This window comes from Nicotiana tomentosiformis, chromosome 7 (assembly GCF_000390325.3).
Source record: "Nicotiana tomentosiformis chromosome 7, ASM39032v3, whole genome shotgun sequence".
Lineage (NCBI taxonomy): Eukaryota > Viridiplantae > Streptophyta > Magnoliopsida > Solanales > Solanaceae > Nicotiana > Nicotiana tomentosiformis.
Window position 1 is genome coordinate 14,273,128 of NC_090818.1, and position 13,786 is coordinate 14,286,913.

General features: G+C 30.7%; 1 protein-coding gene across 1 annotated transcript; it reads right to left on the minus strand.

The window, feature by feature from the left end:
- Positions 1-3,722: 3,722 nt before the first annotated feature.
- On the minus strand, positions 3,723-10,222 carry LOC104085927 (cellulose synthase-like protein H1). The gene is made up of 9 exons (XM_009590050.4): positions 9,911-10,222; positions 9,505-9,829; positions 8,525-8,653; positions 7,045-7,161; positions 6,734-6,946; positions 6,088-6,199; positions 5,777-5,970; positions 4,820-5,170; positions 3,723-4,332 (listed from the first exon to the last, which is right to left on the minus strand). The coding sequence occupies exons 1-9, from the start codon at positions 10,174-10,176 to the stop codon at positions 3,784-3,786; spliced, it is 2,256 nt and encodes a 751-aa protein (XP_009588345.1). The 5' UTR covers positions 10,177-10,222; the 3' UTR covers positions 3,723-3,783.
- Between the last annotated feature and the right edge of the window lie 3,564 nt (positions 10,223-13,786).

Sequence of the window (13,786 nt, forward strand, 5' to 3'; positions counted from 1 at the left end):
CAACACTTCACTATAAAAACCAAGCTTTCCCGGAACCAATTTTTATGTCATGTTATAATATATGTTATCTATAACAGCACTTCGTTATAACATCCAAAAATATTCGGAACAAACGAGGCTGTTATAGAGAGGTTTGATTGTAATATATAAATTATGCATATATTATACCGCCACCGACTGTTTCTATTTTAAGTGATTGAATATGCAACTATTTGAGTTAATTCTTCTTCCAAAAAATTGCAGACACTTTTTGAGGTGGTCTTTAACTTTTGACGCTGCTTGCCCTATGGGTAGAATTTTGAGGTCAAAAGTTAAAAGTACTGTCCAAGGGGCAAGCGATGAATAACACTTGTTAAACTTAAAGTTACAAGCATGGAGCAAGCGGGCTATTTCTGTACTTCAACAATTGAAATATTCTATAACCCGTTAGCCCGTTTTGACATCTCTAATAAAAATAGAAAACATTCAACCATATCATTCAATGTGGATTATAGCGATCATTCAAAAGAGCAAAAGAAGGGCATGAAAGACAACACAGATGAACTTCCTTTTACCTTTATATATCTCTCATGCACACACCGCGAACAACCACAAAGTAGAGGACAAAAACACACAAACAAATGGATAAACAAAAACTAACACGTACTCAAAATGCATATAAACACTTAGATAAAAAAGATTTAAAACGTGTCACCTTAGTTAGTTGATTGATAACCTCTTCGCGAAGATTAACATCATGTAGTAATAACACCAACTGTTTTGGGGTGGCAGAAGCCAAATCAAGAGCCTCATTTTTCTGTGAAGAAGAAGAAGAAATGTTGTTGCGAGGGGGCAGCGTTGGCGATGATGTCAATGTAGTTTCAATAAACAGTGATACTGGTAGATTCTCCATTTAAATTTCTTATTAAAACAAAACTTTTGCTTTTGAAAACCTTCCAAATGAGAAAGAAGAAACCAAATGAGGGGTCTGAATTTTCTCTAAGTGAAAGGAAAAGAGTTGTTTAGTGTTTACCTTTGAAAGAAAATGAAGTAGCAGAAAATGGAATTTATAGGGGTGGAGTAGGTGATGTGCTGGGGTGGTTTTGAATTATTTTTTTGGTCATGCAGATTCATGTAATTGGAGGAGAAAGTCTAGATTTAGTTAGTAGTTAATTACTATTCAATAACTTCCACTTTAAATGATATGACTCTTTTTATTTTACATAATTTCAAATGTTTGATACTCCTTTCTTTTAAGTAAGAATTTTAAGTTTTATATACAAAAAAGTAAAGGATACATATTTACATAATCAAGTAGGTGTAACTTTTAAAAGCCAACTAGATGTTGTTTATAGTAAAATATTACTAGTATCTATAGATTAGTAACTTTGAAAAATTAAAAATGAAAGTAATAGTAATAATGGGTTATACCTATGGTTTCTTGCTCATACTATTTAATTTTCTAAGAATTAGTTTAATCTTTTACCACTACCCATATATAACACTTAATGTTAGTAAATTGTGTTTGAAATAAATTCTCTAAAAAAATAAAACAAAAACAAGAGGAGAATTAAAATGTTCCGATAAAGAATTTAATCCCCTCATTGTTGCCCGATGTTATTAGATTTCCTCCCAGGATATAACGGAATAACTATTCTATAATACCGGCAGTGAAAATTATTTAACTTTAGCGAACTCAACAAATCACACCAGACACTTATATTTTTGCTTTGAAAAACTATGCAATATACATAAGAGAGAGGGGAGAGTGTTTTCAGATTAGAAATTACCGTTGAAAATAATAAATTTAAATCGAGAATTTTACTAATAAAATTTTACTTTAGAAAAAGGAGGCGAATTTTACTATATTAATCAATGCCGAGCAAGCGACGCTCGACGATGACAACGTGAGGTACCACTTCTTCTCAACTCTTTTAAGAGATAGAAGATGTGCTTTTCTATATAAGCACAAGGATTTTCTTTTCATTTTCCGATGAGGGACAAAGTGTCTTAGTAGGGGTGGCCGCTCAGGCAGTTTGGATTGAATACGAAAATTTCGGTTTGGAGATTCGATTTTTGGATTAAATAAATGACAATCCAAATCCAATCCAAATAAGCTCGGATTGGATCGAATTTTTAAGACCGACTTTGAATTAATCGGTTTGGACATTTCGGATTTTCGGTTTTGAGCATATAAGTTTAGATGTTTCTTCTTTTTCTTACAAAAATAAACATCAAAATAAAGTATTCTTGTTGATTACCTAAAAAGTTCATCATTCTCGCTGCAATCATCTAAATAAAGTATTCAAGTAATGAAATTATTATCAAGAAAATATAACAAAGACATTAATAAGGCTGATAAGAAGTAACAATAATAAAAGTATGTCCAAATAGAAAATATTCTGACAGTAACTTAGTATTAGTGTTGAATATATATGAGATAATATCTAATGAGTAGGGTATTTGACTTATTACTATTGGCATATGGATAATGGACTATATATAAAGTATACAAAATTTGAATTGTCGGAATCCACCAATTTGAAGTACCAAATCCAATATCCATTTCGAAATCCAAAATATTTAAAAATTAAATCCAAAATCCAAACCAAAAATCGAAAAAATTTGGATTTCGGTTTGGACTTCGAGTTTGCCCAAAACTATGCGCACCTCTATGTCTTAGTAAAAGAAGCATTTAATACTTGTTTCCCTCCATTTTCCATTCACATCTCTTTATTTTATTAGATAAAACTCCTATACTTAAATTAAATTAGAATTTTGAATTATGTGTTCAATTAACACCCGTTGTACAAAATGGGACGAAGGGGTTTAGGAGGTAGATATTTTGGATTATTTAACGTATTTGAATGATCCAACTCTTGACCATTTATTTTTTTTTTTGGGGGGGGGGGGGGGGGGGGGAGAGAACTTGCACTAATGTTATTTGTTTGTATCTTTGATTTCAAAATAAAAAGAACAGTTAAAGAAAAATCAGTTCAATGTCTTTTAAAGGGAACTAAATAGATACTTCCACACTTCGGACAACTTATTACTCATTTTATTAACCCGCCGTCTCATAAATATAATCCCTATATAATCTGAGATAGATTGATAAAATTTTGTTAACTATCAAATTCATACATTGCACGTACGTATAATCTTGAAAGAAGAAAACATTCATTACGTAATTGTTTTCAAAAAGGTATCTATTTGTATATGTTAAGAGAAGATTCATTTTAGGTGGTTTCCAGTTTATAAATTTTGTTTTAGGTCTTTCATTTATGACCAAAGGCTGATATAGTATTTTGTCAGAGGTGTAATTGAACAATATTTAGGAATAAATGTGTTTATACTAAGCTTACTCTAACCATCAAAAAGTATTAGTAAATAATGACATTTTGTATTTATGTTAAAATCTTGATCCAAATATATAGTATTTGGCATTGTTGTTAGTTCATCTTTTCAAACAGCATTAGTAAAAAGTTTGAAATTATCTGCAAATATAGAAAGATATTATTCTTTTTGGAAGGGAATAAAAAGGAAACAACATCACATAAATTGGGATGGAAGGAGTACTTAATTAAACTCATATGTGCTATTGAAATTTGCACATTCAAAATGTAACATTTAAAATTTACAATTTATTAGTATAAAGTTTAAAATTTCAAATATAAAAAGGTATTATTCTTTTTGGAAGGGACTAAAAAGGAAACCGCATCGCTTTTTGAGAGAGAAAGAGAGAGTACTTAATTAAACTCATAAATGCTATGGAAATTTGAGCATTCAAAATATAACATCTAAAATTTACAATTTATTGGTAAACTTGAAAAGATGAACTAACAACAATGCCAATGCCCCTGACTTGAGAATAGTTGTTGCTGGAATCCCATACTTCCCTTTAGCAAATAACCCTTTCAAAAATGACCAAAATATGAAAAGTACCCACATAATGCATATAACCTCTCCTAATCCCCATTCACAATCCTTCCCTTGTTTAAAATCTAACATCCCAATGAACAAGGAACTGAGGTTCAATAAGAGAATTGCAGTGCCAGGCACAAAAATTGGTGAATCATCAAATGTGAACCTTCCAATATTAGAATTATTTGTGTCATCTCCATCATTTCCTTGGTCCTTTTTTGTAACTTCAAATGCAGTCTCAGAAATTCCAAGTAATTTTGTTGTAGCACCTAGAATCCCAAATAGCCATGCAGTCATAGCATTGACTCTCCACATTCTTTGATTGTTCAACCATGCTTTTATTGGCTCATTTGCTCTAACATACTCTGATAAACCATATAGATTGTAGATGATAAAGATTGATGCCGGTATAACCATACTTGGTTCATTAGCCTGCACATGTAGCAAATGAAGTCGATTGAGAGTAACCTTTGAGAAAACAACGATAACAACAACAAACCCAATGTGATCCCACAAGTGGGGTCTGAGAGAATGGGGTGTACGTGGACTTTGCCCCTAACTTGTGTGAGGTAAAGAGGTTGTTTTCGATAGATCCTCAGCTCAAGATTTTGAAATAATAAATATGTAATTGTATGTAAATCCATAAGTTGCGACAAACTCCATGTCCAGAACATTGTCATGTAGTTTTACTATTTTAAAGTTTGAAATCTATGGATTTTAAAAATCAAGGCAATATCCTGTATTTTTCACTCGTTTAAGTTTGAAATCCATGACACTATCATGATATTTCCACATTAAAAGTAGCTACTTTTCAAAAAGAAATTAAAAATACTGGCTATTTTTAAAATTAGTCCGAAAATGGCTAGCCCGTAAAACTTTTACAAAGATATGTGTAATAGGCTAGGCCCAATATTCTCACCTTGGGTAAAAAGCTGGAATTGGTGATGAGGCAATAGGGAGGCAGAATAGCATAACAAACTTCAAAAATGGATCTCAAGGCCCATAGTTGGATATACAAATAAGCCATGCATTGCCTCAATTGAAGCTTTCCGAAAAGAGTTCCAATAATTGGGCTTTTACTGAAGAAAAGAATTTCAAAAAGCCCATTAGCCCATCTCTTCTGTTGGGTCATCGAGGCCGGCCCACCCGAAGGTGCAGTTCCAAGAAAAGCAGGCGGGTCGGGTGCACAGTAAGCGGATCTCCAGCCTTTCCCTTGGATAAGAAGCCCAGTGAGTACATCCTCTGTTGCACATCCATATAGCCAGCCCAGCTGAGACATTTAGACGCAAATAACAATAGGGTAAGTTACACATTTAGCCGGTCGACAAATAACAATACGGTAAGTTACACATTTAGCCGGTCGGCAAAATATAATTACATCCTCTACTTAAACAGACAAATGTATACAAAATTTTCCGGTTATTATTTCTGAGAGTGACTATACAGTGTAGTATCACCAATGATGAGAAACTTTACTTTAAAACAATCAAGTCAAAGTGATACACAAACAATGTAATTTTTTTAATACTATCAATATAATTTCACATGTAATAACAAGTTGTTTATTTTATTATACAAGTAGGTATAAGTTCTATGTACTGACAATGTAAGAAATTTACTCAATTAGTTCATTTAAAAGGTAAATTGTAAGCAAACTCTATTTAGTAGTATTGATATTTAACTTGGATAAATGGTAAACGGCCTGTTACAATATGTTAAGTTATATTAATAGTGTAAAAATCAATTATACTATCAATATATATAATTTATATCTTTGTCAAATTACTAATTTCACTTATAAATGATCCATAGTTATTCGTAGGTGACCTGATAGTATAAATTAAAGAGTTACCTAAAATGAATGATTTCTACTTACCTTTTGACCCCAGGCAGTACCAAATTCATATCCACAACTTCCAATTTGCTGTGCTTCCTCAATGAAACTCGAGAGAGAATCAGAATTAACTTGCTCAATATTATTTGATCCTGCTGATAGAGTCTGAGCAACTGATGCTAATAACTTCTGTGATTTTCCATAAGTTTTCTGTAGATATTCATCCCTCAATTCTCCTAATTATCATGAAACAAGTTTTATACTTATTAAGCAGTCTGTTTAATATTATCGTGTTATGTTGACGGAGTAACAAAAAAAAAAAAGATAACAACTTAATTAATTAGTTTGCATACCAGTATTTATTTTTTCATTTGGTGACAAGCCATATATAATCTTTCGTCTATGGAAACATCCTGTTCCTTGATAAAATGGCCCTTGAATGCCAGCAAATCCTCTTCCCAAATACTATCAAGCAGAAGACAAACGTAAATTTAAAAAATTAATGAAAAAAAACATATAATTAATGACCCATGAAAGTTCAGTCTTAGAATGTAGTGTTAAAGAATATATATAAAAAAAAATCAATGAAGAGAACATATAATGATCCATGAAAGTTGAGTCTCAGAATGTACTCCCTCCTATCCATATTAATTGTCGTGGTTACTGAATATATTTGGTTCAAAATAATTATCGTTAGAAAATCAAGGTATAATTAATTACTTTTTTCTTTTCATTTTGCCCTTAGTATTAAATGTTCTTAAAAGTAAAAATATTGACAATGGCATAGAAACTTAAAAGTGAAAAATATTAAATAAGGGTATAGTACTCAATAAACCCTCTTATTAATAGTTTTTTAAGGATCGGGTAAAAAAGAAACGCGACAACTAAAATGGACCCGAGGTAGTATAGTATTAAATGACTCATGTTTTTTTTTTAGTGAAAGTTGAGTCTACGAGTGTAGTATTGAATACATATGATATACAAATGAGAATAATTTACCTCGTGTAAGACTTTTAATTGATTACCATAAGGATCATCTTTCAATCCATCGTAGAAGTATTGTGGAAATTGAACAAAACCACAGTCTTTTTCATCCTTAGCACCAAGAAAATAACACATAGCATGTTGAACAACTTGTGGGTTATTTGCATACATGTCACAATCCACATTAAGCATAAATGGAGCATTTGTCATCAATCCAGAGACTCTAGTCTGTTTGTCACCAATAAAAACACGTAAAATACACAAAATAAATCAATCGAAAAAAATAAAAATTAATAAAGTAATCGAAAAATTGGTATGATATAAACCAGAACGTTCATGGCGCCGGCTTTGAAGTGATGGGGATGTTTTGGACGCTTCTCTCGTGAGATGTAGACAAGATGAGGCAAGCCATCAGCAATACCCTCCTTGTTTTCCAATATTACCTTAATTTCATACATAATAACTTGAAATTATTATACATTGAATATTAATATAATATAATATAATGTTATCTACTTTATTTTTTGTATCGTCAAATTGTGTTTGTCTTAATCAATGTACATACTGTAAGCATTTAAATTTTGTTCCTGCCAACTATATAGATTCAAGATCAAGCTCGAAGATTTTTGAATTAATTTCTCGAAAAGAAAAATCAGAAAACTATAGAGATTGTACATTGATAATTCTCAAATAAAATACTACAATTGTTAAAAAAAAATTCAATTTTTATTATTTTTCTCGACACAAATTTTATTGTCTACATATATTATTCCAAATATCTTAATTTGATGGCTCGTTACTGATCTTGTTCACTATTTAAATTCATCTCAAATCAATATTTAAAAAAAATAAAAAAGTATAAAAAGTTCTCTATATTTCATACTAGCATAAATATCTCAAGCGGCTAAAAGACTCTTAAAAGAAATAGAACCTAAAATAAAAATATTGACATGACCAAAATAAATTCTCACAAATTGGTATCGCTCATATAAATTTTTATATTAAAGAGCCCGTTTGGACATAAGAATTTTTTCCCTTTTTGTCAATAAATTTTTACTTTTTTTCGAAACCAGCGTTTGTTCATAAAATTTCCAATTTTCACTTGAAGATGCATTTTGGAATTTTTCAAAATTTTTAAAAACTCCAAAAAGTTATTTTTCAAAATTTTCACTCAGATTACTCACAAAACTTCAAAACAACCCAAAATTATATTCATGTCCAAACACAACTCTAATTTTCAAATACCATTTTCACTTGAAAAAAAAAAATTCTTTTTTTTTTTTGAAATTTTGCATTTCTTATGTCCAAACGCCCACTAATATCATGAAGACGAATAGGGAGATACGCAATTCATTGTGAGGATGCGTATGCAAAATCGCAAATACTAATTTTAAACCACAATGAATTGTTCTAATCGAAGTTGACCGAAAATGACAAAGCAGAGGGAGATAGTGTACTTTAGTTGAATATGATGAAATACATATAGAATTAAGTAATGATTGTAATGGAACAAATAAGATTCTTTCCTTGAGCCGTATGAATATAAAAAATACTGATAGGGAGCACTTTCCTTTTTATGGGTCTTATGCGGGCCAGAGTAGTTGATGCCCTATTGCAGATACATAATATCATGTGAAAAAACAAAAGAATAAACGTAAAGTTTAATAGAAAAATTTATCTGCGCGTATGTTGAATTTTTGCAATATTTTCTTTATCTTCTTGTGATATTTTTGAATTAGAAAGAGGAAATGAAAGCTTTCCCAAAGAAAGAAAAGAACAAGAAACATAAATAAATGAATGAAAAACCTTTATAATGGTTGGATGGTTTTTGCGTTCAATTTTTGAGAAAACAGCAAAATCTCCTGAAAAATCACATGCCTCTGCTTCTTGTGTACTTGCATCTTCTATCTTTTCACACAGCTGTTTATATTCATCCTGCCATTTTCAGACAAATAGTAGTATTTTTTATAAGCTAGCAATTTACTACTTTTAACACAATTATTAGACGAGTACTAGCAATTCTTCTTTTATATTTGCAGCAACTTACTACTTTTAGCACAATTATTGCACCAAGTATTGGATAGGAAGTACCTTCTATACGTAAATATCAACGCATCTTTAATTGACGAGCAAAGATTGGAAATTATAAAACTATGTCCAAAATATGCCTCAAAATAATTTATTTAAGTGTAAAATATTACTCTATTCTTTTTAATTTATGTGAATCTAATTAACTGAACGAAGTTTAAGAAATAAATTAAGATTTTTCGTAACTTGTAGTCTTAAACATGCATAACATTACTGTGACTATAAAAGTTTTAAAACCTATAATTCTAAATATGCTATAACAATTGTGTAACTGAAAAAGCTTTATTAGGTAAAAGGGAAAGTTTAAGTAAAATTTTTTTCAAATTTGGAAAGAATCATTCTTTTTGAAATGGACTAGAAAGGAAATATCACATAATTAATCGAAATGGAGAGAGTAATAAGATAATTTAGAGAACATTTGAGAAGAGAATATAAGTTAGACTAGTTGTATCATTATAAACCTTAGAGTTCCTGTAACTTCCAAACCAGAAAAACACACTACAAGATGTACTAAAAATTATAAATATGGAAAAAAGTAAAAGATGCAAATATTGATGTATTAAGTCATTGTTGGAAAAAAAAAGTATTAAGTCATAAAATATAAATCTTCTTTATAACCAAAAGTTTCTTGAAAAAAATACTCTTAGAAAAGTTTAAAGCATGTAACAAAATATAAAATAAATCATTAATTAACATACCTTCATCCTTTTCCAATCTTCGGGGAACCCTTGTGAAGTATCTTGGGGTGGTAATGAGTTAGCACTAAAATATCGAAAAGGGGCTCTAAGTGCAATATTATACTTCTTACAAAAAGGAACCCAAAGCTTAGCAAATTTAGATGCTTCAACAAGTGAATAATAGGTAATAGGAGATGCACCATCATCTGAGACATAACAAGCTAGTTTATTAGCAGGATAATCCACTGCTAATAATGATAACATTGTGTTTACTGTTATAAGAGGCGGCTCTAGAATGGGATCTGCAGTTGTAATGAACATGTCCACTGCAGGAAACTCTGCCGTCCTGTTGATTTATATTGTCGATGTATATAAGTTAAATCCTTTAAAAAAAATTAAAAAACGTCAAAAAGTTAGATAATGGTACCTTTCCAAAAGGCGTAGAGGATATGTTTTTGGTTCGACTTGATTCCATTTGGCGTTAATGGTGAGAATCCAAAGGAAAGTGAACCATGACTCACATATAAGAGCTAAGAAGAATGGCAAACTAAAACCATGGTTTTTAAGAGAGAGGAGTCTATAGGCCAAGAGTGAGAACAATAGGAAAAGAATGAAGAGTTCTATTCCTCTTGAAATAATGTTTTTTCGATACTTAATTTCGTAAAGAGGAAGAGAAGGTGTTTTGGGCGCCATTGGTGAGAAATAGTTTACAAACACTACTTATTGGGAATGGGTTTTTCCTTTATGCTTGTCAACCTACATATTTATAGGTGAAAATAGCACGACATAGTCAGTTTTCGGACTGATAATCGAAAAATAGCCAACGTTTGTAAAGTCATTGAAAAATAACCATCGTGTTTTGCTGAAACACGAAAAGTTTCAGATGCTGGATTATGGAGTTCTTGCGTATAAACTTCCATCATGCAATGTTGGAACTCCAACACGGAAAATTTCAGCATAAAATATATGCTGGATTATGGAGCTCCTCTATTTAAACTTCCTGCATATTATGTTGGTACTCCAGCACATTATAAAATTCCAGCATATTATATTGGAATCTCATATGTAAAAAATTCGAATTCCAGCATATTATGCTGAAAATTTTCCAGATTTTTAAGGGTGTTTTTGTTCAGATTATATCTTTACATAAAAATTTTGCTAAATTTCGATTATTTTTGAAATTATGGCTATTACTAGTTATAAATCTGGCCATTTCTGATTTCCCCCTATTTATAATACTGTTATATATAACTTCTCATGAAGCTTCGAAACTAATGATTTTTTTCTCGGTTGGTGCAAAATTTAAGGATATAGGATTGTGATAAGATGGATAGATCTCTGTAACTAGATGTATCGAGTTCGTGCTAATATTGAAATAAAAATATCCTAATAGGAAGCGGTTCCTCTTTAATGGGCCCTCCTAGGTGAGTGGGTTCTACATAGCAAATGATTATAAGGAAAAAAGAGAAAAAATTTCATAAACCACTATAGTGTAGAGCCCGATAACTATAATTTGTCTAATTACCATTCTTAGCTATTATTCAATTGACTAACTTGTATCACTTGTATTCAATCGCGCAACGAATACAACTTGTGTTATATGTATTAGTTCGCGCAACGAATACAACCTGTATCCACTGTATTCTTAGGTTAAATACAAGGTTGTATAGAAAGGATACAACTTGTATCAACTGTATATAGGGGTATATACAAATGATACAACATGTATCGACTGTATTTCTTCGCGCAACGAATACAACTAATGCGAAATACATAAATACAGTAAAATCAAATATTCTTGTTGAGATTCTAATTCTAGACCTTTACTAGCTAAGCAAACGCTCTAACCAACTGAGTTATGAGAGCAACATTATGAGAGCTTGTTGCTCTCTTATTTCAGTTAAAAATAATTAATCTCTTATTTTATGAATTTGCTATAAAATTCAAATATAACTACGAATGATAAACTGAAAGTATAAATATGAATGGTAAATATAGTGAATATTTGATATGTCGTGTAAATTTTTTAAAAAAATAATGATTTTTACCGAGTAAAAATAGCCACTTGCAGAGATTGCAGTAATGATTTTTTTTAGTGATATATGATAATTCAAGGTCCATTTCGATGACAGTTTTCTCTTGTTTCCATCAGAGATATTTGGAATAATAAGAAATTCACTATTTTGTCGCTGAAACATTTCAGCACTTTAGGGATCGCATGATTTGAATATAAATTATTGTAGGATTAGTTATCTTATTATTATTTGTTATTCGTTATTTGATACGTTGTATTAATCATGAGATTATTAATTTTATTGCTTTATCCTGGGATAACTTATCTTGGAATTACTATTCCACAATTTCAGAGGTAAAAGTTATATCGTTACTATTTTTAATTCTGAAATAACTTATCCTAGGGTTAATAATCAATCAAAGGATAATGCGATTATTTTTGTCCTAAGATTATTTTTGTTTATCTATAGTACCAATTGCATTGCACACATTGATTTAAAAAGTGCTAATTTTGCAAGTTTATCGTAATCTTCGATAGATGATTCATTTTAAACAACGCTCAAGTCTTACATGTGTACACCACATTACGGACAACCATCACTTATGTATACAGTACTACAAAGGAAATTTTCATGCATCCATATATCACAAATTTGAATCTAACTATAGTCTACGTGCTCAGTTGGATTTCTCTCTTTCCTGTTAATTATGTCCAAAAAAAAAAAAACTTTTACATCATAGATCGATTCTAATGGTCTAGTTTTTTTCACAATATTAGAATTTATAAACTTCTTCTAGAACTTTGCTCGCTTAAAAAAAATTTATATGGTGCCAAAAAAAGGAAAAAAAGAAAAAGAAAGAAACAAACTCTTTTTTCTTGTTATGATTAATATAGTAACTTTCGTCTGTTGTAGCCATCTATTTCAAGGAAGGTTAGCCCCACAATGTTTGTGTTTAATTTTGCAAGACACGGTGCATAAAAGTGCAAAACGAGAGCGAAGAGGGACCATTAATGAGAGACTGCAGTAATTCTCAAAATTTTAGGATAATTCACTGAGAGATTTCTGGCCATACAACTTCTTTTTTATTTTATTTTCTTTTATTTTTATGCAGCCAAAAAGCAGGTGGCTATACGTTTCTCATGTTGTCATGAATGATGTATATTTAACGCTACAAGTTACTAGGCGTATGTAATATTTAGAAGGATTTAAGCTACATATATTTGACATATTGGCAGTACATGTAAACATTTTATAAAGTCTATTTTTTTTTAAATTAACGATCTTGTAATTAATAATGAATAGTTATATGTTGTTGAAGGTGCGGGGGTGGGGGAGGGGTCCAATCCATTGAATTATTCGACTATTAATGCAAAAGATTTATAGTACCTGGAACGACTTTTATGAGCCCTCTCAATAGTTAGTGACCGATTTTATTTAATTAGTTGTATTATTAATGGCTTAGCTGTCTAAATCTACATTGAATAAAATCTCTTAAAAGTAAATCACTAGTCTGCCTTAGGTACTCTTTTAAGTCTGTGTACGGGGAAGGAAATATAGGGACATGTAGGAGGCTAAAAAGTTGTAATGCAGTAGCACTAGCGAGTTAGCGCAATAACTCAGTGTCTTTATTTTTTCGTTATTTTTTTTAACATAAGGTCTTTTGAAGTCAGAATTAATTTTCCTTGACACCTAATATCATGCAAGAAAAGAAACGTTGAATAGTCATAGGGTAAACTGAAAATCCTAAGCAAACCTTCTACGATATGTTCTATTTTTCCATAGAAGTATATTCGTTCAAGAAGGCTCCAACATTATGAGTTGGGAGTATGTATTGAATTAGAAAATTCATTAAAATATATATAAATATTTAGTTGTGAACCCAGTAACTAAAATGAGCAATAGGTTTAGTAATAAATTAAGAACCTATAAATTTCCTATGATTAGGAAATCAATTTTAGTTGATAGTGAAACTCTTACTTTGTCGATACACAAAGCTTGAACTCTTTTTTGAAAGGCTGTAGAAATCAGAAAATGATTGTCCTGTATACCTAATAAAACTAGAATATCTTATCATAATTGTCAAGCATAGTAATTGAGTAGTTTCAATAACCCCTATAATCTCACAAGTGAAATTTTGGGCTATGTAATATATACATAGCCTTTACCCTTCCTGAAAAGAAAAAAAGAAGAAGTAAAAATACGAGTTGAGCTTCTAGATGTAGTCACTCTATTGGAGGTACAAAAAGTGAAGAATTTGTTTTCTTGTCCCAGCTGTAGCAGCAAAATAC

Bases quoted from the DNA above. Each gene is read 5' to 3' on its own strand.
- LOC104085927 (XM_009590050.4), bottom strand. From the start codon at position 10,176: ATGGCGCCCAAAACACCTTCTCTTCCTCTTTACGAAATTAAGTATCGA. The intron at 9,830-9,910 runs GTACCATTATCT...ATAAATCAACAG, and splicing joins CCTCTACGCCTTTTGGAAAG to GACGGCAGAGTTTCCTGCAG. The intron at 6,947-7,044 runs GTTTATATCATA...GGTGACAAACAG, and splicing joins CCGGCGCCATGAACGTTCTG to ACTAGAGTCTCTGGATTGAT.